This window comes from Nuphar pumila, chromosome 6 (assembly GCF_984573655.1).
Source record: "Nuphar pumila chromosome 6, dmNupPumi1.hap1.1, whole genome shotgun sequence".
Lineage (NCBI taxonomy): Eukaryota > Viridiplantae > Streptophyta > Magnoliopsida > Nymphaeales > Nymphaeaceae > Nuphar > Nuphar pumila.
In genome coordinates, this window is record NC_143254.1 from 121,720,401 (window position 1) to 121,747,112 (window position 26,712).

Below are 26,712 nucleotides of genomic sequence, written 5' to 3' on the forward strand. Positions count from 1 at the left end.
TTGGGATCATCCAAACCGAGTTGGACATGCCAACAAACGGGACAGAGACATATAGCCCTTGCTCTCTGTCTTGTTTCCTTCAGGATTAACTCGGTCTGATCCCAAGCTTAGACCGAGCTGTTTTGAGAAAATTCAGACAGAGAGCACTCTCTGCCTTGGGTCACTAACCCGTCTCAATCTGGAAAAATCCAGACCAAGACGGGTGGGTTCTCTTGTCGGGACAGAGAGCAATAACACTCTGTCTCAACCTGACAATGGTGGCCTAGCTCAGTCTAGACTAAGCCCAGACCAAGTCAGGTCACCCGGCGTTTGACACAGCGACTACCCACTCTGTCTCGCCTGATAGCGACCAGGCTCGAACTGGGAGACCCAGACCGAGTCGATCCTAAAGTATACCGAGACAGGGAGCTTTAGCTCCCCGTTTCTGTTACGATTTCAGTCCGTATTAGTGACAGAGAGCCTTCCTTCTCTCTGTCCTACCACACCTGACCGAGTGGGCCGTCTCTCAACTGCTAGCGTCGGCAACCATTTTTGGTTGCCGGTTCTAATGGATTCATCATCGGCACCGACAATCAAGCCGGTGCCATGAACATAATCTAAAAAAAAACATGAGAAGAACATGGAAAGAAGGCTTACCGGTCGGATGCGAACTCTCTCGTTGTCCTCTTCTTCAACTGTCCTCCTCCTTCCCTCTCTCTCAATATCCCTCTCAATCCTCCTCTGAAATTGAGAAGGATGAAGAATTAGTGAGCCTTCTTATAGGCCCACGTGGGTCACCCCCCACCATCCTCATTTATTGTGCGGAGCCGTTCCATCACCGTAACCCCCTTCTCCCCACTCTTCCACTACTTTTCATCGTGGGAGAGGGGGGTTTTACTTGTGGTTTTACAGTGTCCCCCTCACTTCCCAGTGTGATATGTCATCAGGATTGCGAAGACGTCCCTCATTTGTTCTTTTTATGTTCATTCAGCAAGGAGCTTTGGCGGCTGGTAACAAATCTGTTTGGTGTCAAGTGGGCTCCCTCGGGTGATGCCAGGCAGAACTTACACTCATGGTTCATAGTCCGTCATCAAGATTAAAAGGTTAGACTCATCTGGGAGGTAAGTTTCACTACAATCATCTTGTTTACATGGATGATTAGGAATCACCCTACTTTTGAAGCAAACACCCTGTTTCCCAAGCAAATCTAGACGGAAGGACTGTTTAGAATTAGGGAGCAGGTGTTGGGAATTCTGTAGAATTCTGAAAGGGTAACAGCAATCAGGTGGCGTCATCTAGCATGTTGGTTCCCTCCCGATGACCACTGGATTCTGGTTAACATAAGCAGTCTGTTTCATTCACTGTGGTACTTTGGCTACACTATGAGAGATCATGTTGGAAAGTTTATTTGGCAGGATGTTTCTCTGTCAAGGAAGGCCTAGAGGCAAAAGAATGTTGTGGATGGCCGAAGATTCTCATCATAGTCGATCCAAAAGCACAGGTCATGCTGGAGTCCGGTAGGCTTGACGTGATAGCCAAAACAAAAGCGGAACTTGAAGGAAGAGGTAGACAGAATCAGGTACCTCACCACACCACACAATTTTTTGACAGGTTCTGTAGATTGAGTGTACAAAATTCAAAATTCAACTCTAATTGCATAGCTAGGATACTAGCTAAAATAACTAAAGGGGGATTGATCAAATCATGGAAAGATCACTCCTCGATTGGTTTCCTGATAGCAACGAAATGTAAAGAGCTCTATAAATTTTTGATGAATTAATTGATTCTGGTAGGGGTCTGCCTAACCCCAGCTTGCCTTTCAAAAAAAAAAATCAATTTGTCTGTACTTCTATCTCATATCAACAATCATTGTTTGCATCTTCGAAATCTCAAATATCGTCCAGACTCTTGTGAATTAGAAGGCAAAAGTGAAACATGATAGATTACTTTCCTTTTGTTTGAGACTTTGAAGTGGACATCTTTTCATGGAAAAATATGTTAGTTGGAGTTCATTAGATTTTTTTTTACCAAAACTCTTTATTTACAACAATTGTAAAAATAATTAGATTTGTTGTTATTACTGTTCACAACCATGAAGGATGGTTTTTGTACCTTGAATGGTTTTCTCAAAACAAAAACTATTATCATAAAGAATGGGATGCATGGAGAGGCATCTTACATAGTTTTGAATTTGTGGAGTCTTCACATCGAGATGTAGTGGTAGCCACAAATGTAGAATTTAGAAGGTCCAACATGCTAAATTGATGTATTGTGCCTGATTATTTTGAAAAATTGTCATAGATTTCTTTCTAACTTAATAACCTCATTATGAAAAGGTTAACTCAACTAAGAATCCTTGATGTTGACTGGGAAGGACAATTAATCTGTGTGGTTTTCCCTTGATTCAAAATTTGTAATTGCTTGTAACCTTTTGTATAGATAACTAGTAGGAGTTTTCTAAACCAACTTCATAATAGTACAAGGACAAACTCTAATAAAAAAATTAAATATATAACTGGCACATAAAGAATATATATATATATATATATATATATGTATATGTATATGTATATGTATATGTATATGTATAGAGAGAGAGATGGTGGATTTGCAGTGGTGCACTCTTGTTTGCATTGATTTAGTTGGTAAAAATTAGATGTAACACCACATTTGCACTTGACATGGTCTATTTACTTTGTTAGGAGCAATGCTGTTAAAATCAAATTGAATCAACTTAAATTGATCAGCTGACTCAAATTCAGTTAGAACTTCAGTGTTTTTTTTAAACCAATCTATTATTTACTATTTTTCTGTAGTTATGATATTTGTTGGTGATTATATTTTTACAAAACAATAGTATTTGTTAACATCACAATTGTGTCATGACTTAAACATATATATATACCTGCAACGTCCCACCACAAGGAGACGCCTACCAACCACGCGGAGCCACCGTTGGTTTTGTCAATTTTTTTTAGTATGCCAAAAAGCAAGCCAATTTTGATGGTCCCTATATTTTGGATGTACAGTAATTATATATACAGGGCAATCAAAATTCAAAACCTATTTATTTACCTGTATTATCTAAATTAAATAAATTACAAAACAGTATTTAAATGATTTTGCCCTTGAAAGTTAATTTTTGTTCCACAAAGATAGTATAATTCTTAGCTAGATAGTTTTTCCATGAAAGTTTCACCTGGATCCTGCCAAAATTTGGATCAATTTGTGTCAAATGTACCTATGTAATATTTGATCTGATCTAGATCCAAACTGTATAAATATATTCATATTAACTAATTCTATGTTTAATTATTTGTATTAACTATTAACTACTATCCATTTCCTCTATTAAATCTGATGCAGATGCTAAATTTGAATCAAAGAGGTTAAAACCAACCTACATAGATCCATTACAGTCCAAATGGATCTTGGTATATCCAACTATATCTAAAGGATTTGATCTGATTTGGTCTGATTTGTATCCATTTATGGATCAACCATTTATTTTTTTTAACATGCATTTAAGTACCAATCAAATAGCATGTGTAAGTAAATCATATCATCAAGCCGCAAACAGTGAACAGGACTACTGGCAACCCTCTAACTATAATAGTCCTGTATCACATTTCATTTAGTTAGTAAAGAGCCAATTATTCTCAACCAAGCTAAATATCCAACATAGCAAAACATGTTGCAGTCTGGAAAACTGTGGAACATCAAATACATGAATACTTTTGAAGAAATTAATGCACATAGATTTGTTTTCAGCAACCAAGAAAACAATATGTTCGATATAGTAAAAACATGAGAAACTCAACACCCATAACTATGAAAGATGGTTGCATCTCATAAATGCTGAAATCTCCAAATAACACCTCTCTAAAAATATGAAAATTGAAGTTCTCACATGAACATACTCAGAATTTTTCAAGGTCCATCTAGTCCAATCAAAGTCACTATTAATATCCATATCGAAATTCTCCAACATGGAGACAAATTACAAAATTTTAAGGGTCTAAAGTGCCAATGAATACTTCATCTTCTCCAGTGAATCATTCGAAATTCATTGTTTTTCCTAAAGTCGTGTTTCACAATATAGGTGAAAAAACGTGGAATAGGAGCCAATCTGATAATGTTTTTTTTTTGGTTTGCTGCTAAGGTTTTGGTTGGAGCAAGATTAAAGCCTGGTTCATTTGAAGGTCTGTAAAGCCATCAGGCGTACAAGTGAAGCCATCAGGCGTACAATTGGATCAGCTGTAGTGTGTGAAGCCATCAATAAAGATGAGAGTATTGACCTCTCTCTCTCTCTATATATATATATATACACGGTGTGGTGGAGACCTAAATCCTTTTTGGTGTCATTCCCGATCCCTTTTCTTATTCATCGGGTCAATAATTGATATTGTTGATCAATCAGGCGTGAGTAGTTAGGGTTGGTTTCCTATTTTCTTCTCTACTCCTTGGTTTCCATATCTAAGGACACCAAGTACCTCTATCTTTTCTTCATTTCTTCTAGTGTTATTCGTTCTGTTTTGTTGGTCATCTTAAAGTTGAGGCCTTCTCTTCCAATAAACCAGAGATGTTAATCTTTTTTTTTCTTTCACCTTTTTATTTCTTCTCTTCTAAAAATACAAAGTGTTAGTTCTATCGCATTATTTGGTTTGGTACATTTCAATTATATGCGGGCCTTACTTTTCTTGGTTCTTGTTTGTGTTGCACCCACTTATAAATGGGATAAGCTAGAATTTTTGCAATATGGTGGTGAATGCAAATTCGAGCTTACTCTTTCTTGGATAAGTTCTCTTGCACCCTGAGTGAGTGCTTTCTGTTTTTAGCTTGCCCTTTTTTGCTACGACATTCATGTGTGAAAAAAGCTTTAGAACTTGTTTCTTTCTTACTTCTATTTCATATTAATGAACATTTGACACACTGGTTTTAGATGTGTATATAGATGCAAACACGCTGCTTTGAATAAATATATTGTTATGTAGGTATTCATATGCTAATACTGTATAGATCTTGTTACTTTTTTAAGTGATTGCTTTAATTTTTTCTGATAAAGTTGTATAGATATCATCAGCTTCAAGGAACTTTCTTTGTGACTGCTTTACATAGTTATCCACCCAATTTGTCTATATATCATTGGCTTTAAGAAAAAGGATTGGCTTCATTATATTGCAGATTCAAGTATATTATGTGTTGAATATGTCAATTATAAACAGGTAGTTCGGGTAAGAATCAAAGCCATTTAATAGTCTGACAGCTCCCTTTTTTATGTGTAATCAATTTTCATCAAGTTGGGTTGATATGACTAGTCTTAAATATCTTTATATCTGAAACTCCTTGACTTTTCTTAGGATTTAGTAGAGGCATCCTGAAACTGATAGAAGGATTTAGTAAATGCATCCTGAAGCTTCTTTTATGTTTTTTTGTCGTGTGTTTTTTGTCTTCAATGCAAGCCAATCCTCATACACAATGGGGAGACAGTCCCCCAGTGATTGTTGATAATGTGTGTTTGTTGTCTTTCATAGGCTATGGATCATGGATTGGAGCAATCTCTATTCATACTCCATTCCTAGTGTTGACTGGTGTTTGTGAATTGCATGGTATTGTTCACCAAATTATCAAGTATTAATGCTTAGTTGATTCACAAGCAATCTAAAATGGATTATTGCATATTAGCTTTATTTATTTATTTATCTTTCTACACTTTAGTGTTTAGTATGTGATATTTTACACTTAACTATTTTATTATTCGCTACTTTTTTATTTTTGGATTTTTTTACTGGATATAAAGATGTGGGAACATAAACACCAGATGAGAAAATACTGCACATATATAGAAGTGAAATTCCTAAAGTGTAATGCCTGTGATTTTTGGTAATTATTAAATCATTATTTATACCTTAAATTGATGGAATTAGAAATTTATCTGATTGCCAACTTGAAATTGAAATTATAAATTGAATTGAGTTAATAGTTTAAATGAAATTTAATATTGAATTTAATTAGGCATGAAATTAGAATTTAATCATAGGTAGGAATTTAATTTAATTTGACAGAAATTTAAGATGAATTTGGACTCTCATTGGGATGTGAGTTTTATTAATTAAATATGGATATAGATATGATGTGGTTTACTTTTATTGGATTGGATCTTAATTGGATTTAAAATCTAGTAAGAAAATTCAATAAGATATCCAATTAAGGATAAATCATGAATTTTAATTAGAAATAAAATTGGAATTGATTATGGGCTGGACGTCCATTGTGGACCCCACATATGGCCACACCACTCGAAAAAAATATTAAATATTAAATAATAACAAAAATAAAGAGATAAAGAAAGAAAAAGAAAATCAAGATTTTAAAATTAATAAAAGATAAAGAAAGGTAGATGACCAAATGGATTGGACTCTTGAGAGGTCTATCCACAAGGGGACTTCCCCCTATAGTGGGCCCTATTGTGTGGACTTTAATATAAAGTAAAATAATGTATATATGTTATATATATTAAGGATGAAATAGTTTATAATATATAGTAATTAAATAGTTGAAAAAATAGAGATAATTAAGGATTTAAGAAATTAGTTTTTTTAGATAAGGGGTTGAGAGTTTGTTTAGGTTTAGAAGTTTGAAGCCTATGCAAGAGAGGCTCACGCCTCCCTTGTTATATATTCTAAGAAAAGAAAAACAAAAAGAGAGAAAACTTACCTTTGTTCATTTCTTCTTCCTCACATCTCTTTCTTTTCCTAACCTTGTAGATAGTTCTGACCTCCATTAGAGACTTACAACTACCTTAGTGAATGTTTAAACCAGCTCAGAACGAGGTGCATGCAGAGAAAAAAATGATGGTATCATTGCGAGAAACACTTTTTGAGTACAAAATCTCTACTTTCATGGTGTTCGATTTCGGGATGCATTAGCATACCTTCTTTTTTATTGAGAGTTTAGATCTGCATGTAATCTATGTCTAGAACGTCTATGGTTATTAGATCTATATGAAAAAGATTTTGAAAAATCCAAAACGGTATTTTGGAAGATTGGTTTTGAGAAAACGATTTTGGAAAAGACTAGTTTCGAAACCCTAAAAAGCAAAAAATCGTGTGAATATTTAGATTTATATTTTATTGGTTTGTTTAGCATGCATAATAAATACATGACATTTTTAAGTGTTTCTCCATAAATCTTGATGCTGCAAATTTGACTTTTGCCTATATCTTGGTTAAAAATACACAAAAATCATTTTGTAGATTAGAAAAGGCAAAATCAATTTTTGAAGATTGGTTTTTTTGGTTGATTCAGATTGTTGTGAACATGTTAATGGAATATATCATGTTAGAAAAGAGAACATTGATGTTATCATGTCTGCAATAATATAAAATATCATGTTTTAATTGATTCATCATGTGATTAGTGTTAAATATGAATTAAAGATTAAATTCATGTTGTTTTATTATTTACCAATGAGATTTATGAATTTTAATAGTAGGTCAACATGAAAGAAGGTCAAATATTGTTATGTATTTATTGTATTTATGTTATAACATTATCCATGGTGCTGAATCTTGTGTTTATTTCACATTTAGCCTATGGTTTATGTTTTCATCAAGAGTTTTGATAAAATTGGATTGTTGTTTTCGGTTGTGACCCAACCAATTTTTGAAATAAATCAGTTTCTCATAGAATACAACTAAAAAAAATTTAAAAACATTGTGATGTTCTACACATTCGAGCCTTGATTATAGCATGTTATTTTGTTTGATTTGGATCTATTTTGAGGGAGAAATGCCCGTTGTAACAGAGCACAATTTTTTGGCTCTGGTTAGAGGGCTATTTTAACCAGTTATTTTGAAAGTCTCAAAAACCTATTCAAAATAGACCAGATAAAATCATGAAAAATCTGTTATATATCTAACATATAGTAGGAGATACTGTAAAAAAGATTTTTCAAAAAGAGTTACCAGTAAATTCATGAAAAATCCCCAAGTCGATTTTTTTTTTTTTGCAGATTGCAGAAACTGGTCTGTTGTTCTTCCAGATCATTATGTGGTTACAAAATTTTAATAATTTTTGTATAACTGATTTTCGAGATCTGTTTCTTGGTTTTTTTCCCCAACATATTTAGGCACACTCATTTAAAAGATAAAAGTCAAATATGTTTTTTGTGATTTCTAGTTGATTTTACAAAAATAGATAAACAGAGGTCCTAATTTACCTTAATAGTTTATGCTTATGCCTAAGTCTTTTTCAATTGATAATTCTTGTTTAGCAATACATAAAGCATGAATTGTGATATTTAATGCAAGTAAATTGATTTTACAGCAAGCCTAAAGAGGTAGTAAAATTGTCAATGTCTAAATATATTTGTGTTAAGTATAATTGCATGAAAAATTTGCAATTGATATGCCTGCGATTGAATGTATGCACAAATTGATATATGATATGCTTGCATGATAGCATGATCTGAAATTGCATAAGTGCATACGTAAAGTGTATTTTAAATACTTGTCATGATTGAATTGTGCATGCATAAATATAAATGATTAGTCTACCTTGACTTTTTAAATACATAATGCTTACATTATTGTATAAATTTTATGGTAGAGACTAATCGAAAACATGCATAAAGTGTCATAAATATTATTGCATATGAACCCTGAATGTGGTTGCATGTTTGCATTGACACGATTAATAAGAGAGTTAATTAAGAAATCAAAATGAAGTTAATTCTCTTGTGGCTTATTGAGAGAGTAAGCATGATACTGATGATTACGTAGGGATATTGTTTTAGCACGAAAGGTTGCTTTGACCCCCCATCCACAAAGCCCCCGTAACTAGAAAAACTACCATATTTTGTTTGCGGTGTGATAGGTAAGACTCATGAGAAAAACAAGATATATCGGGTTGCAGGAGGTTGTGAACTCTCTCTAAAAATTATATTTCTCTCTAGAGTAGTCACAATTAGGGCATCATGTATGTTAATAAGACACAATTTGCTTGAAAATACAAGCCTAAGTCATACCTGTATACTGAAAGTATCTGTATTATACCTACTTGCATATATTGATAAGTGAAACAAGAATGTGAATTGCATGTAGATAGAACATTATATGCATCATATAAACAAAATAATAATAATTGAAGATAAGAACTTACTCATGCATGAAGGACTCGTATCATGAAATGGTAAGTTCATGCATGTGCATAATTTATTATATTGTTATAAATATTAACATGAATGGATGTGCATTAAATTGACTTGCTATTTGTTGCTAGTATGATTTTATATTATTGTATGCTAAGATTTATATTACATGATTGATATATGAGGTTGTGTTTGAGTGTATTTTGATATCGTGCATTATGCAAGTATGTTATTGCCTACTCAGACTCGAGTTGTTTGATTCCTTTACTTAAAAAAATTTTAGGTTATGAGGAGGTCGAGTGATCCTACATTGTTCAGTTGTTCTTGGGCTTTGCACATTACCTGTCGAGGTGGTGGTTTTGGTTCTTCGTGTTTAAAGGGTTTGAATTTGGCTTTGACATTGGGTTTGAGAATGGTTTCGCAATTGGACGAGTGTCAATAATTTAAACTTTATTTAATGTAATTTAATTTAATTTATATTGATGTACTCTAATTTTTGCATTTTAGTTAGTGTATGATTTGATATGGTAACTGTGACAATCATTATTTGTATATTCCGTTGAGTTTTAAAAAAAAAATATGAGAAAATCGAGCTATAAATCAGGGTAATTACATAAAGTGCAACTTTTGTGGTGTCTATTTTATGAGCATCATCCCTTTTAAACGCCACTTGGCATGAGAATGTTGCTCTCCTCTCATTCTATAGACCATTAGAGATGTAGCTAAGGAGGCAATTCGAGTACAAAATGTACATGATCATATGCAAGAACCACAACCTGTAGATCCATTGCTAGAACATCACCTAATTATACTATACTCCAAAGACCAAGAAAATATAATTATCCTAGAAATTGAGGATCAAGTTGAAATTATCATAGAACTTGAACCTCAACATGAATTAATTGCTCTAAATTTTGATGGTAAAAACAAAGAAAATAATGAAGGTACACCAAAACCCGAACCTCAACATGAGTTTATTGTCCCAACTTATGAGGATGAAGAAGTATCCTTATGTAGGGAGGGACATGTCATGAATGGATATGGGTTACCACAAATTAGGCTACAAATCTTATTCTAAAAAATCCATACCCATAAGGCAATAATTAAAAGAACAACAAAATCCAAAAAATAGGCTTAATGGGCTTTGTCCCTCAATGCCATATTGGGTGAGGGCATGCCTATGTTGGCGGCATGGGTGCGTCTCATGGGTTATATCACTTGCTGCAACGAGAATGTCGACAACATGTTACGTTCCAAAATCTAGAAAAAAATGTCCAATCCATGGCTCCAAGATTCAAGTGCCACACCATTCGGTTATAAAGGGTTTCCCAAAGTTAAAGTGGAACCTAAGGAGGTGATGTGGCTACTGACATAACTCATCTTTTGGAGAAAAAGTCAATGGACATATGTTTGCACCAGATGGAAAGAGAAAGACAAAGAGAAAGACGTCAAACATCAACTTGGAAAAAGGCAAAGTCAAGCAAATGGGGCCCATGGGGGGTGCCAACTTAGAAAGAAAAAGCAAAGTAGGGGGTGACCCTACTTCTCAAAAACAAGGGAGGCATCTCCCCTTCTTTTCGTACTTTTAAAAAATGTAGGGTGGGATGCCCCACCCTTTTTCATACTTTTCACACTTTACCAAAAAGTGTGCTAAGGGTCTAGCATAGGTAGGTTTCTTATTTTTGAATTATGCTTTTGGTATCTTTTAGATTTGGTTAGGATTCAGTTAGGGAGGGAGTCTTGTCAATACAACTGACTCCCTTCCTAGTGTAGTTATGACTTCAATTTATGTCTATTTTTCATAATTAGAGGGTGCATGAGTTTTATGGTTTGATTTTTATTTTTTGGATTGAACTTGGACCCATTAAAAGGCCAAGCATAATAAATAGAGGTTTTGGGTCCCCTTGTTTTATTTTTATATAATAATGAAACTTATGAGTTGAATCTCTTTCTCTCTCCCTAAAAGTCTCTTTCTCCCCTCTCTTCTCTAATGTCCCTATCTGTAACGCCCCAAAATTTTTAACCTTAATTATAGTTCAAATATTGAAATTTCGAGACCATTTTTTTTATATGACAAAACAATATATATAACATTCATATTATGCATCGAACACGACTTATACATATCCATAGTAGTTATATGTGCACCATGTATCAAATTCATACAAACACACAAAACAACATAATATGCGCAAACCAAAGTATGATGGCGCACATTGCACATATATTATACATTCATAAGTGCATGAGCATTCAAACACAACACAGGTGTACCTGCAGCAAATACACTCCATATTCTGCTAACTACAATCATGATAAGCATGATCTTCGAATTACAATCACAAGAGTCCTAGATATCCATAACTAAGTGAAGTGTGTGAGCATAACTTATATTTACAATTCATTTAAATATTCAGTGCAACGACATCATGCTTACACAATTAGTGCCTAAACATGCTCTCTATAAGTTCAGTTAAGGTATCTTACCTTAATAATGTGAAGAACAATGAATCAAAACTCAAAAGATCGAGGAGTTTTGAAGTCCGCAAAGACCGCTACTCAAGCAATACAACGAACCCTTCGTGCACAATCGTAAATGTCAAAAACTCAAAAAATATCAATTATAACAAAATTAACCAAAAATAGCAAATTACCCTATAAATCATTACCAAGAGCCAAATAACATACAAATACACTCTAATAATTTTTTAACTCTATAAAAAATATATTTAAATATAATATATATTTATATAAATAGTGATTTATAGTCCAAAATAGCTCTATAAATACAAATTATACCCTGATTGGCTTGAATGAACAAATGAATATGTAATAAATAAATAAATAAAATTCAAAAGTTAGAAACACATTTCTAATTTGAAGATAAAAAATGAGTTATTTATTTATTAATAATCCTTAAAATTTATGGGTTTTACACTACCTCCTTGATTTATTCTCTTTTTTTCATTTGTCACTTAGGCTTGCCCTAGGCCTGTTCTGATGACCTAGCCCCAGCTCATCCAGGTCACCCCTTTGCCAGGCTCATCCTTGGTGCTTTTCTATTGCCATATAGTCCTCTTCAAAGGTCCACGTGGCATGAATCCTTAGTCATGGTTTAGTTGGTTCCTCTCTTCCTCTATTCTCTTTGGTTCACGCGAAGACCAAACCTCCATAGGCTACTTGGTCATCTCCTTCGAAGGGTCCAAGCTCTTTTGGAGCCTGACAAGTACTGTTGTTAGAACCTCTAGGATCTCTGATGCAGAAGGCTTGAAAGAGGGATTAGAAGGTAGGTTTGGGTTCACAATGAACGAATATTGCAATTTGAGCTCACCAAACTCAAGATGATCAAACCTATAAATTTTTATTATGGGACCTATGGTATACTTTTCGAGGATGATGAACCGTGCTGGATATGGTGGGAAAGAGGTTTTAAGTTTTTTGTGGTTGCGGCTACAATGAAACAATAAAAAAAAATGGTCAAACAACTAATCGAGAAGGTGCAGTTTGGGTTCAATAAGCGTTTAAGTAAGAATTTTGGTGCAGAACTGAAAGGTCCTGCTCTTAGGGTTCTAGGTTTACCTAGAAACACATTTAAGGGTCTTGTATATGTTTTAAAAAGAGGGGACGGGTGTTGATAGTCAGGAGTTATCGACTTTAGGGAAATCATGTATTTCATGTACCTGACATGATGCAATTAGTTTTGAATTTTGGGATCTAGAAAAACAGTAAAAGTTGTTCTAAGGCTATGAAGAAATTATAGGATACCTTAGAGGTTTGTAGCAGTATGAAAAGAAGTTTTCTACTTTCTAGAACTCAGACACACAATCTGCAATGCAGAGATGCCATTCAACTCACCGAAGAAGCAAAAATGCACAATCTAGGGTATTGTGGGAGCTTTGGCTCCTTAGGAGGTTGAACGATCAACCATTGGGGGGTTTGGACCTCAAGTGAACCAGGTAGGTTCATAGAGAGAGATATTAGCGAAAATATCAATAATGTTTAATGTATAAAAATGGATCTCCAGACCTCTATTTATAGATAAGAGGTATAGGAACGAGTCCATAATTATTAAATAAAAATCAAACTATCCCATAAACTCAAAACACTTTTTAGGTACCAAAAAAGACATCCTACTAGGCAACTAAACTAGATTAGGAGACAAGAGTCTCATCATGAGTTATACTCTTCATAAGCCTAAATCCTAAAACAATAAAAAACCAACATAGGTGAACTTCATATAGCCTCTCCTTTCTAGAAGGAGGGAGAACATTCTAGAGAGGTGGAGATGTCCCACCCTCTTCCTTTGAGTTATCGCTTCCTTGTGGGCTACACTTACTATTTTGCCCTGGCTCTGGCTGAGACATTTGTTAGGATCATCCTTCTTCTTTAATTGACATGTGTCCATTGACTTTTCTACATGTGAAGACGACACATCACTCTCCTGGGCTTCACCTTAACCTGGAAAGCCTTCTTTCACTGTTCAGGTGGTGTCTGAATCCTGGTGAGTTCACTGGATCTAGGACCGTAACAACTCCACCATGCTCTGAATCACGTTGACTCCAAGGTTCAAAATTAGTAACCTCTTTTCCAAGTCGAATTCCATTTTCATGTGGGTGAGTCCTTTTCGCCTTGGTCCTACTTAACGAGATGTTTCGGCATCATTCAATCATACTTCTACAATCTCTTCATCTTCAAGATGGTAGTGGGTGGGGGCACACAGTCTTCATCATGAGGCACATCCATAACTGTTGGAGGTTCACTATGAAATGGTTTGAGGCGAGATATGCATAAGACGAGATAGATCTTCGCCTTTTCAGGGAGTGCCAAACAATATGTCAGTTTTCCTACTTGTTTATCAATTTGGTACGATATGTAGTAATTGAGCAGGAGCTTGTGATAGTTTTGGCCAAAGTGAGTCTTTTGTCCTCTAGACCTGCATTTCAACCACACCCAGTTTTCTATCTTGAACGCTTGATCAGATCGACCAATGTCATATATATGTTTCCTGCGTTGTTGGGCCTTCGTGATGTTTTGCTTCAACGTAGCGAGAATCTTATCCTACCCCATAGAGCATGATCTACCTTAGGAGAATAAGTACTCTTGTGCTCGTATACAACCACTGACATGGGAGAAAACCCATATAATGCCTCAAACAGAGTCATCTCTATGAAAGAGAGATGACTTGTGTGGTAGGCGTACTCCGTTGATGGCAAGAAATTGTGCCACTTGTTTGGGCAGTCTTCTATGAAGCAATGAGGTAGATCTCTACTGGTTTGTTCACAATCTTTGTTTGTCCAATCGTTTGAGGCTGGCGAGAGGTATTATAGTTCAATTTTGTCCCACTAAGCCTGAAGTATGTGGTCCAAAATTGACTCAAGAATATCGAGCCATGATCACTCACAATGCTCTATGGCATCTTGCGAAGCTTCACCACATGACTCACAAACTATTTAACCACCAACTCAGCAGGATACTCATGTGGCAATCCAATTCGTCCAGTGTGGGAGGCCTCTTCCCAACTTGCTGTATACTTGTTAGTAGTCTTTAACCCCTGATCTTAGTCTTAGTTAAGCCTTTACCTATTTTCTGTAACCCAAAGACCGAAACTGTATCTTGCCGAAAACATGTCTAACTCGTTTGGATAGAACGATATCTTCAGACTATTCGTGATCTTCTCCATAGACCAGCCATTGTCCAGACCTTCACTCATGTCCTAGACACTGTCACCTAACCCCATAAAGCTCCATCGAATCCCGATGATAACCCTTAGAATCGAACTCCTAAAAACGGGCTTACCGATTGGGAAACCCCATGCACTTTAGACTACTTCACCAGCCCTCTCCGAAGCCAAACTTAATATCTTAAACCATTGAAATGTGTAGCATACCCCTACACACATCCCAAGGCAGCTTAAGAACCTTGAGATCAGACCTTATTGGTTTTGAACATAAACTCCTACTTGAACCACTCACAGAGTCCATCAGAACTTACCTAGCTAGCCGATTTGTTCTAAACCTACATTGCTTCTTCTCCCGTAAACCCCAAAAATCTCTTGGCCTTCTAGCAGTAGGGTCAAGGGTGTAAACCACAAGGCCCATAACCCACAGTCCTAGGCTTAGAACCAGCCTGTCCTATCCGCTGACTCTGCGAAACTCCATTTCAAGAACGATATCTGAATCTACCAACCGGGCCCAATTCTGTCTCCATCTTCGGTGTGTCCAACTCAAATTCAAATTTTATGGAAGGTACAACACTGCATACCATTGAAGAGGCCATTGAAAGAAGCTGGTTGAGAACCACTCACATGAACAAAGGTTGAAGATGAACGACACTCAGATTTGCCTGATGCTTTGATACCATAAACGAAATCTCACATGAACAAAGGTTGAAGATGAACGACACTCAGGTTTGCCTGATGCTTTGATACCATAAACGAAATCATAGCACAAATTGAAAAGCTTGGTTTAACGTGGTTAGGCCCATGGTGGTGTGCCTACATGCATGCCAACCTCTGTGTGTGTCTGAGAGAGAGAGCAAATTAATCTTATTAACATCAAGAGGATGAATACAAAGCTTAGAAAGGAATATACATCAAGAGATAAGAGAGGAGGGTGAGAGGGAAAGTCCAACAAATCCTGTTTGATTCTTCCAAGATCACGCGCTTCAACTTTGCCCCCATTCTTGGGCTCTTCTTGGCCTTTATCCTCCTTGTCTGGACTTTCCTTTCTACTTCGTCCTTTTAATGACTTCCATTTTACTGCCAATCTTGGACGTACATCCATATCCATATCTCCAACAAGCAGAGGCGTAGCTGGGGGGACTGGGCTGCTGCCTCCCGAAACAGTTAATTTTTTTTTTTTTAAAAGCCCAGTCCTGATTCCATATGAAATAGATTTTTATCCTTTTTTTTGTAGCCCGGTCCTAGCCCAGCCCTGACTGCAGCAAATAGTTTGATTTGTCCATATGAAATAGATTTTTATTAATAATTGCAGCCATTTTTTATTTTATCTCAAAATTTTTTTTTTGGGGGCACTGCCTCCGAACCCCCGACTACCACACAAATTTTTTTTTTTGCTACACCCATGTTTGCCCCCCTCCTGAATCCTAGCTACGCCACTGCCAACAAGGACCCTGTTGCCCCGGAGCCTATACTGAATGTCAACTTGCACAGAGGGGAGACGCCCACAAGAATCAAAACTTGATCATCCATTTAGCAGCCAAGGCTCCACCCCACTGTGCCAACCCCCGTGAAATTGAACAATATGACTATACTTGCTCTTATGCTTATGGGAGATTTCAAGTATGACTATAATGAGTTCAAACAGTCTAAGCCCACCATTTGTACCAAGAGCATGGAAGAGGACCACAAGATGTAAACGGATCGGATTTGCATCATATGTGTTAAATACCATATCCGACTAATAGGATGTTGGTTCAACAGATTCAGATTCAGGTAGTGAAAGACTCATATCAAATCTGCTTTTTTATATGTAAACATATTTCAATATTCATCAAATTTGGTAGCAAAAAATCAAAACCATACCTTCATCCGTTTATAATCAGATATGGTTTTGTCTTAAGAAATGCAACAAATTCGGTCAAATATCAGATAAAATTTATGCGATCTATTGTCCCTGTCCACGAGGTCAGAAACGTGGAAGAAGGTGAACTTTGGTGCAGACTGGCCCCTGGGATCATCGCACCATCTAAAAGAAAATTCAATAACATGGGTGTGTCAGGGGATCTAACATTAAGTAATTAAATTTCCACCATCCCAAAGAATTCAGTAGCATGGATATCCCATTTTTCTGGGGGAGCTAACAATTAAATTAAAATTTTCCTTTCTTTATTAAGCGAAAAGTCGCAAACTAAAATAAAATAAAACACAGAAAAGCCAAACTTCCTTTTCCGTATTCTGCTGCGAGAACGGCCAACTTCCGTCGTCATGTCTGACTTGTCCCCATCTCTCATTTTTCCCCAGACACTCCCCGACAAATAATCAGCAACACCGATCCCTCTCTGACCATCTCTCACCAACCACAGAGGGAACTACTCTTCTCCATCTCACCAAGAGATTGAGATGGTAATGGCGACCCTTCGCCCCGCCCGACTCCCCTCTCCACAGCCGACCTTTCTCCCAAGGTTTCAACTCGTTCCATCCACTCCCCGCCATCTCTCCACCAGTTCTCGCACCAACCACGCTTCTGGAACCCACCCCTTCCGTTTCGCTGATCCCCAAGATTCGCTCGTTAGTTTGAAGCTCACCCCAGAAGCCAGACGATGGGTTCAAACAAGAGCCCACGGTCTGAGTTACCCTCTCATATCCTCAAACGATCACTGGGGCACGTGGACTGCTCTTTTTGCGTCCGGGGCCTTTGGCATTTGGTAAGAAGCCTTTCTTCGTCTCGTCTACCCACATCCCGTTTGATCCCAATATGTTAAGAGTTTTCTTCTTTGATTGGCTGTTATTGGTAACTTGTTCATGGTTTTGTTGCGGGTTTAGCTTATTCTTTTATTTATTTGTTTATTTTTTTGATGAGAAAGGAAAACCCTCGCTGAGAACTGGGTTACTTAATGGGCCCGTCTCTGAGAGGTAAAACTCCGCGTTGAGGAAGCCTTACGTGCCCCCAACCGTGATAAAGCAACCGCAGCCCCCATGCGCCAGTGGGACTTTCAGCTTGACAGTTGACACGACCCTTCTGGCCACATGGCTATCCACCGTAGGCTTCTATTAGGATTATGACATGAAATTTGACATAAAGCATTGGGTGATCACTATTTGGGTTACGTTAATAACAATGTACTTCATATTCTATAGTTAAATCGTATACAAATTTACTAGGGAGGCCGTAGGCTATACGCAAATGTTGCCCTTTCATGAGTAAATTACATCTTATTAATCATGTACTTGCGAATCATATTGATGAATAGTCTTTCAGTATCTTATTAGTTTGATTTGTATACTAAGTTAAGGAGCAGTTTTGATCTAGTATAAGGCATACTAGATGCTTAAGATATCGATTAGCCTTCTTTAAAAATTTTAGAATTTTTTATTTTGTAACAGTTAAACCAACTTTATAGATCTAGTTAGCTTCGGTGATTTCATGACAGGTCAGAGAGGACAAGGATTGGGAGTGCGCTGAGTGGAGCCTTAGTTAGCACGCTGGTAGGGCTGGCTGCAAGTAATTTAGGAATATTGCCTTCTGAAGCTCCAGCATACTCGATAGTCCTGGAATATTTGCTTCCTCTTGCTGTTCCACTGTTACTGTTTAGAGCCGATCTTCGTCGTGTCATACGGTCAACTGGATTGCTGTTCTTGGTATTTTTGCTTGGCTCTGGTAAATTTCACCACTCCATGTTCTTATATGTAAGGCTTCATTCATATCATACCATCGATTGTCTCCAAACACATTCTTTATATCCTGTGGGATGCAAATGTGGAGGAGTTTGTGAATTTTCTTGTGTGTAGTATATATATAGATTTTTAGCACTCGCCATATTTTCCTTCAGACACTCGTGAACTCACTCTCACACGTGCACACAGACATCTGTGTAAGTTATAATCAGTACTTCATAGCCTATAATCTGCATATATGGTTGCACTAGAATCACTTATCACCAGTGTCTAGACGTACCACCTTCAACAATGTCCAGGTATTCTGAGGCATGCATATTACTAGCATACAAGGTTGACTCCACATGTCTGGGTCTCTCAGTGTAGATGAGACGAGGTCTAGCAGATGCTATCTGCTGTTATTCTTTGGGTACCTTTTGTGTGTTATGAAAAGGCATTAGTCTGGCCCATATCCTGTCCTTAACGGTCTAAGCTGTGGCTAGACTGGACTGACTCAGTTTGACACTAATTAACTCGGTCCAAGTCGCAACCAGTGTCAATGTGTCAAGCATGACAACACATGGTATATAAAACTTTTCTTGCAAGTTTTAGTGGAATTAAGCTGATTTTTTTTGTTACTTGGAGGCTCAGTTGAGTGAACCTAATGAACCTTCAAGTGTTGCTTAGTCATGGGATGTACTCACCGTTTCATTTAGGGCACATTTGTCACACACAAACTCATGGAAATGGCTTTTCGTGTGAAACACACACCCTTGGAAAATGCGTCCCCATGTTTTTTTTTCTGTTGGGGAGAGGGGATCCTGTTTTCATATACTTGATATTAATCAATGATTTGTTTTTATTTCTTTTAAATAGTTGCAACCACTATAGGAACATTGGTAGCTTTCCTACTTGTGCCTATGCGTTCACTTGGTCAGGATGGCTGGAAGATTGCAGCTGCTCTTATGAGCAGACATATCGGCGGAGGTAATCTTAGAAATGAAGAATAATACAATACTCTTGGGATCTGGTATTTCTTTTCTTCAAGCACCTAAAACTGATCCTTGATTGTTTGAAACTTATGACTTACTAATTTTCTATTTCTTTATGCAATAAGCCATTAGTGTAAACTTGAGATTTCTATTCTACGCCAGTGCATGTGGATTGCATACTGTTAAGGAACTCTTGCATATCTCTTATCTATTTTGTTAACATATTGTTTGTGTAATGTGTGCCTTATTATATCAAGACAAGGAGGTTGATGCGAAATATGAGAAACAGTAATCCTTATAATTCATGATTTAGAAATATCTTGTGTATTACCCTAGGAATATTATATTATTGTATTGGAGCCTTGGAGATGTGAATTGTTGGGAATAAATGGGTACAATGAGTCTGCACTGCAGAGTATTTATAATCCTAAAAATGAAGAATTCTCCCCTGATAACCTCTCCTGCCCCCCTCCCCCAACACCAACACATAAGAAAAAAAGAAAGAAAAATGAAAAAATTATGATATTTCTGTTGGTATTATCTAAGATCTGTTGGGAGAATGATTTCACGCTATTTTTTTCTAAACACCAAGGGCTTCAAAGATCTTTTCCTTTTTTTCCTTTTTCAAATTTCATGTTTGTGTTGTTAAATAATCAATTGCCATCACGGCGTAATTTATTCCTGGTAATATTAACCAATGTCTAACAAATACATAGTAATTGCAGCTATAAGCATTGGTTTTTTGATAAGAGATATAAGCATTGGTTAGAATTAATTACTGAATGAGATAGTTGAATTGTATAGAGAAGCTTGAGCAAGACCATGTTAAATGATGCTGAGAGGTAGCAAATTTTCAAATCATGCAATATATTGAGATCAAGAACAAACTATAAGACACTAGAAGTGGATCCACCTACTAGTACAGACTCTTGATCACAATTGTGCTAGGCCTTTTAGAGAGCAGAAAATTAGAGTGAAAATAGTGTATTGGGAACCAATTTTCTTTCTCTCTTTCTCCTCCCCTCTTATGTCCCATGTTATGGTAAGAATAGGTGATTTCTCTCTTCAAATTTGATTATGGGTGTCATAGATTTGTAGAAAACTAGACAATGCTAGGAAACACCACCCCAAACTGTTTGCTATGTGCATAATTTGGTCTTCACTAGATACTGGATTATCGAGTACTGTGAGTTGGTCTATGGTGGGTTTCCATCAAGCAAAATAATTAAGACATCATATATTCTGTTTTGAGTTGCTGTAAGTTTTGTGGGAGTGGAAACCTGAGAGCAAGCCTTGTGCTAATGTTCTACAATTCTAGGGACATGAAGTCATCAGGATGCTAAGGGAGGAAAGATAGTGATTGTGTTGAAATTAGTATCTGCTACAAATTGGTTGTGGAAGTAATATGTGCAACAAGTTGGTCTTTCGGCAGCCAAACTTCATATATATGGATTGGTATTCATTATATGTGTTCCATGAGTTCCATTTAAGTTGATAAGGAGGACAATTCGCCAATAAGTGTGGCTCTCACAAACCAGTTTTGGAAAGGGTTAGAGACAACTGGCTGAAGGGGCCAATTCAAGGTCCCATTTCTTTAGAACCAGATGCTAAGAAGTTTTTTTTTGGATTAGCAAGCTGGGGTTGGGCAGACCCGGACCAGTTATACATCAAGAAATGATTACAAGACAGAAGAAAACTAGTCTCGTGGTTTTTCCTTCTAACAAAAATCAGAACCAATGACCCCAAGTTTCTCAAGATGCATCGGAATGTAGATGCACTCCTTGGGGGTCAGACACAACGAAATCCATCGAACCTTCTGATAAAGCTAGAAGTAGCCGAATCAATCAATACTCTGGATGACCTCCTTAAAATATTTTGCTGAACTTGCACACAGTCACGTCTAGATGTTTCCACAATGAGCCTCACCACATCAACATCTTCCATAATCTCCCTCTCCACCAAACCCACTCACGAACCTTGAGATCAGCTTGTCTAATCAGCCAACCCACCTTGATGAATTCCCCCTTGCTATTCTTGACTGCATAGCCAATACGCCAACCATGATGATATCTACTATAAATCAACAATTTGACCCAATCATCTGGAGGTGGCCTCCATCTACCCACATAAAGCCACCTTAAGCAGATCGGTAAGATATGTTCTCTAATTCTATTAAGAATCCGAGAAACAAACACTGCCTCTAATTCATTATCTCCACGAAATATTACATTATTCCGAGCTTTCCACAAGAAACAAACTACCAGCTGAAAGACTACCCTCCAACAAACTCTCACGATTTTATTAGGCAGTCTGACAAGTAACAACTGTCCAACTACTACAAGATAAGGCCAAATTATCTTTTGACACCCATCGAACGCCAAAACATCTACCAACCTGGCGCCAAATCATCAATGCACGCAGACACTACTGAAAGATATGATCAACTGAGAGCTTCATAAGTAACATCCACTGAAGCCTATCAAGAGTGAGAAGGCGACCCTCCAAAGCTATCCGAAGCGTCAGAGCAGCTCAGGGGCTATGCTCGGGGATCCAAATGCTCCTATGCGGAGGGTAAGAGTCACCATGGACTCTAACCTGATTCCATGCATTCCTAGTGGAGAAGCCATTTGTGCTGGACCATAGAAGCTGATCAGTTTGTGAGCCATTCCACCTAATTCTAGCCTGATCAATCAGACTTGCAACCTGAAAGTTTTCCTCTGCACCTGCGTTGAGAAAGAGAAGAGAGAGAGAGAGAGAGAGAGAGAGAGAGAGAGAGAGGGAGAGAGAAAACAATTACGGCTGTCACGATTTCAGTAAAAAGAAACCGTGACCTAACTTGTGTATTTAAGATACATTACAGTATGGGTCCGGGTCTGGTGTATCCAGACCCGATAAATGTAAAAATAGTTACATGTTACATATCGGGTACATGGATCGGGTCAGATCCTATGCCTATACACCTTTTTCACCCCCCCTCAAGTTGATTATGGTTTTGAACCATGAACAACTTGCTTTTAAGCATCCAAAAGTGGTCCTTGGTTAACCCTTTGGTAAATATGTCTGCAACCTGTCTTTCAGTGCCGACAAACTCAGGCTCAATCTCTTTTTCTTCAATCTTCTGTCTCACAAAGTGTTGGTCGATCTCAATGTGCTTAGCACGACTGTGATGTACCGGATTGAAAAACATGTTGATGGCACTTTGATTGTCACAGAGCAAGGTAGTGTGGGAGATCTTTTCTCCTACTTCAGTTAGAAGATGCCTGATCCATGTGACTTCGGCAGTGGCAGCAACCATGTATCTATATTCAGCCTCAGTGCTTGATCTAGCGATAGCTTTTTGTTTTCTACTGCTCCAAGAGACTAAATTTCTTCCAATGAAGGCACAATATCCTGATGTAGATTTTCGTTCGTCAGGATCTCCTGCCAAGTCTGCATCATAATATACAGTAATTTCGTGCTCGTCTTGGCCATATGACTGTGGTAAATATATCAATCCATCTCCAATAGTCCCTTTCAGATATCGAAGGATCCTCTTGACTTCTTCCATATGTCCAGTACGTGGTGCATGCATAAATTGAGACACTTGATTGACTGAATAAACAATATCAGGTTTAGTGAATGTGAGGTATTGTAACATTCCTATTATGCTACGATACCTGGTGGGGTCATCACACAGATCTCCATCATGAGCGCTAAGTTTTTGATGAAGTACACTCGGTGTTCCCAGAGGTTTGCAGTCTTTCATGCCTGCCTTGCTGAGAACGTCTACGGTGTACTTGTGTTGAGTGAGTGTCAAGCCATGAGCATGGTTATCAACTTCTACACCAAGGAAATAGCGTAGAACTCCAAGATCTTTCATTTTGAACCTTTGACCTAATAAGTCTTTTATTTCTTGGATATGGTCCGCAGAGTTTCCTGTGATGATGATATCATCGACATAATTTAATAGTAGAGTGGTCACAGGCGGGCTTTTAAAAATAAATAATGAGTGGTCCAGCATGGAACGTGAAAATCCATGCTTCTGAATCTCTAGCGAGAAGCTATCAAACCAAGAGCGAGATGCTTGCTTCAGGCCGTAGATGGCTCTTTTTAGCTTGCATACATGGGTTTTACAATTTTGTTCTTGATATCCAGGGGGTTGTTCCATGTATACTTCCTCCTTCAAATTCCCATGTAAAAATGCATTTTTTACATCAAGCTGACTCAACTTCCATCCATGTTCAACAGCCAGGGAGATGATGATTTGAATCGTTCCCATTCTTACAACCGGACTAAAAGTCTCATCATAGTCTTGCCCTGCTTCTTGGGTGAATCCTTTTGCTACAAGCCTGACCTTATATCGTTCAATGGTTCCATCTGGTTTGTACTTGATTTTGTAGACCCATTTGCATCTGACAACATTTTTATCAGGTGGTCTGGGAACAACTTCCCATGTTCCACATTCATGCAAGACTTGCATTTCATCATTCATGGCTTCTACCCATTTCATAGAAGCGGCTGCCTGATAATACATGATGGGCTCTTCGTCCTTATTGATGGCAGTTAAAAACAGTTGAAGATCCAAGGAGAAGCTGTTATAACTAACCCATCTATCAATAGGATGTCGTATGCGGTTTGATTTTCTGGCTGCAAGAGTATGAGAAGACGCAGGATTGGCGACTGAGACATGATCTGAATGACTTGATGTTGTCGGTCTCTGTCTAGAATAGACAATGCCTTTGTATCTGCCCGGTACTTCCTCTGCATTCTGTGACCCCGACGTCCCAGTGTTCTCAAACACCTCTTCTTGTTGCACACAATCTGAGAAACATGCTTCATTGGAGCCAGCAAAAAGTTCCGAGCTCAGCCAAGGATAGTAAATTTCAATTGGCATATTCGTTGTGTCAGGTAACTAGGATGAGTTCCAAAACGACAGTGATAAGGAGACTTATTTTCCAGAACAACCATAGGCAATCTATTTATCACATGCACGGCTGAATGGAAAGCTTCTGTCCATAGGTTGATGGGAAGATTGCTGTCATGGAGCATACTCATGGCACTTTCAATGATATGCCTGTGTTTTCGTTCAGCAATTCCATTTTGTTGCGGGGTATGAGGACATGACACCCTTCTTCCTATTCCGTTATTTTGAAGAAAAGAAATAAAATCACGGGATGAGAATTCCCCACCTCCATCACATTGGAAAAATTGAATGGACTCAGAAAATTGATTTTTGACAAGGGAAAGAAAATTTTGAAACAAAGAGAAGACTTCCAACTTATTTTTTATGAAATATATCCAAGTGTATCGAGAATAGTTATCAACAAATATTAGATAGTATTTACTTCCAGATCCAGAAGCAATTGGGGCGGGTCCCCATACATCAGAACAGATTATCTCAAAAGGTTTTGAAGCTCTCTTATTAATGGAATGAAAAGGCAATACATGACTCTTGCAGAAAAGACAACTGGAACATTTGTGACTGTTCTCATCCCTATTGAGACTTTCTTTTGGAATGAGATTATTAGATACAAGTTTCTCAATAAAATGACTCCCACAATGGGCTAACCGACTATGCCATAAGAATGGCTTATTACATTCAGAAATACTAAAAACATTAGCAGAAGAGGATGAACACGACTCTAATGAGGGCTTTGAATTCAGGTGGACAGAGCGAACAACATGACAAGGAGCTTCTTTAAAGACATACATATTGCCTCGTCTCTTTCCTTCAGCGAATGTTTCCCTCGTGCGTAGGTCCTTGACCTGCACAGAGAAGGGAGTGAATTCAACTGAAGCATTATTATCATCAATAAGTTTGGAAACAGAGACAATATTTTTCTTAATGTCAGGGGCATAAAGAACGTCTGAAAGAGTAAGAGTGGAATATGACATGGGAATGACAATTTTTCCAACATGAGAAACATGATGGTGGGATCCATCTCCAGTGACAATCTTACTTTTTCCAAAATAAGGAATGTGATTAGAAATCTTACCTACATCACCTGTCACATGAGTGGCTGCCCCTGAGTCGACAAACCAAGTGCCTTCATCACTCTGCTTCAATTTCAACTCTGACAACGCAGATATCAGTAGATCTTTAATCTCTCCATTATTTTAGAACTTCCTTTTGTTTTCTGTCTGTGAACCCTTTCCTTTATTCTTTGGATTATGCCAACAATTCGCTTTGATATGCCCCTTTTTGTTACAAAGGAAGCAAGTAGGAATGGATCTTGATCCCTGCGCATGAGCGAACGTATTTGGAGTGGGAAGCAGACCACGCCCTCCGTGTCCACTTCGCCCTTGTCCTCCTCGTCCTCGTCCTCTACCATAAGTTACTCCTGTGGCAAAAACTTCTTGAGAATTTGTGTGAATGTGAGATTCCTCAGAGAACCCTTTTAGAGTCATCTCATACTGAATCAATTTTGCTCGCAACTCATCAAAGGTAGGAAGAGCAGGGAGACACAATAGTGAAGTGACAATTATATTGTAGTCGGATCCCAATCCACTCAGAGTCTGTTGTACCATATCACTGTCACTCACCGCGCACCCTATAACTGCAAGTTGGTCTGTGATAGTCTTCATCTTGTTCAGATATTCCATGATGGTCATGGAATCTTTTCTCAACATTTGAAATTCCCTCTTGAGAAAAACCATTCGTGCCTGCGAAACTTGTGAATATGTTTGAACCAAATTTTCCCAAAGTTGGAGAGCAGTACAATTGTCGGGAATTGCAACAAGGACCTCTTGGGACAGGGTGAAAGTGATATATGCAACCACCGACTGATCTTTCCTTTCCCAGTTGAGGTACTCTACGTTCTTGACATACACAATTGAACTTACTCGTTTGTCATCTTTTTCCTCTCTCATAACAAATTCGAGTGGAGCGGGAGTGGTTCCATCAAGGTGACCCAAGAGACCTTGACTCCTTATAAAAGGAATGATTTGTCTCTTCCAGATCAAGAAGTTTGAGGTAGTTAACTTTTCAGAAACGAGTTGAGTGAGAAAACTTAAAGAAAGATTGGATGCAGAGGAATGAATATCCATGAGGAAGAGTTTTAACAAGAAAAAGGAACCCTTTTTTGTGTTACCAGAGTATCTACAGAGTGCTCAGTCTGCAGCCAGAGATGTTTGCTGATTGTCCTTTTTTTTTTTTACGGCTGAGAAATTCAAAAATCGGCGACCAGAGGCTGTCAGAAGAAATTCAGGCTGTATTCCAAGACTGAGTTTTCTTTTCTACTTTTGAAAGGTCGGATATTTAAGCAATGGAAAGAAAA

At 37.5% G+C, this 26,712-nt stretch overlaps 1 protein-coding gene across 1 annotated transcript in view; it reads left to right on the forward strand.

The window, feature by feature from the left end:
- The first annotated feature begins 17,152 nt into the window (after positions 1-17,152).
- The window catches only part of LOC149835981 (uncharacterized), a 28,730-nt gene continuing 19,170 nt past the window's right edge, over positions 17,153-26,712 (forward strand). Inside the window, exons 1-3 of the mRNA XM_090008888.1 lie at positions 17,153-17,515; positions 18,242-18,468; positions 19,341-19,451. Of these exons, the coding sequence (XP_089865014.1) occupies positions 17,211-17,515; positions 18,242-18,468; positions 19,341-19,451 (643 nt within the window). The 5' untranslated portion in view covers positions 17,153-17,210. The remainder of the gene's footprint in view (positions 17,516-18,241; positions 18,469-19,340; positions 19,452-26,712) is intronic.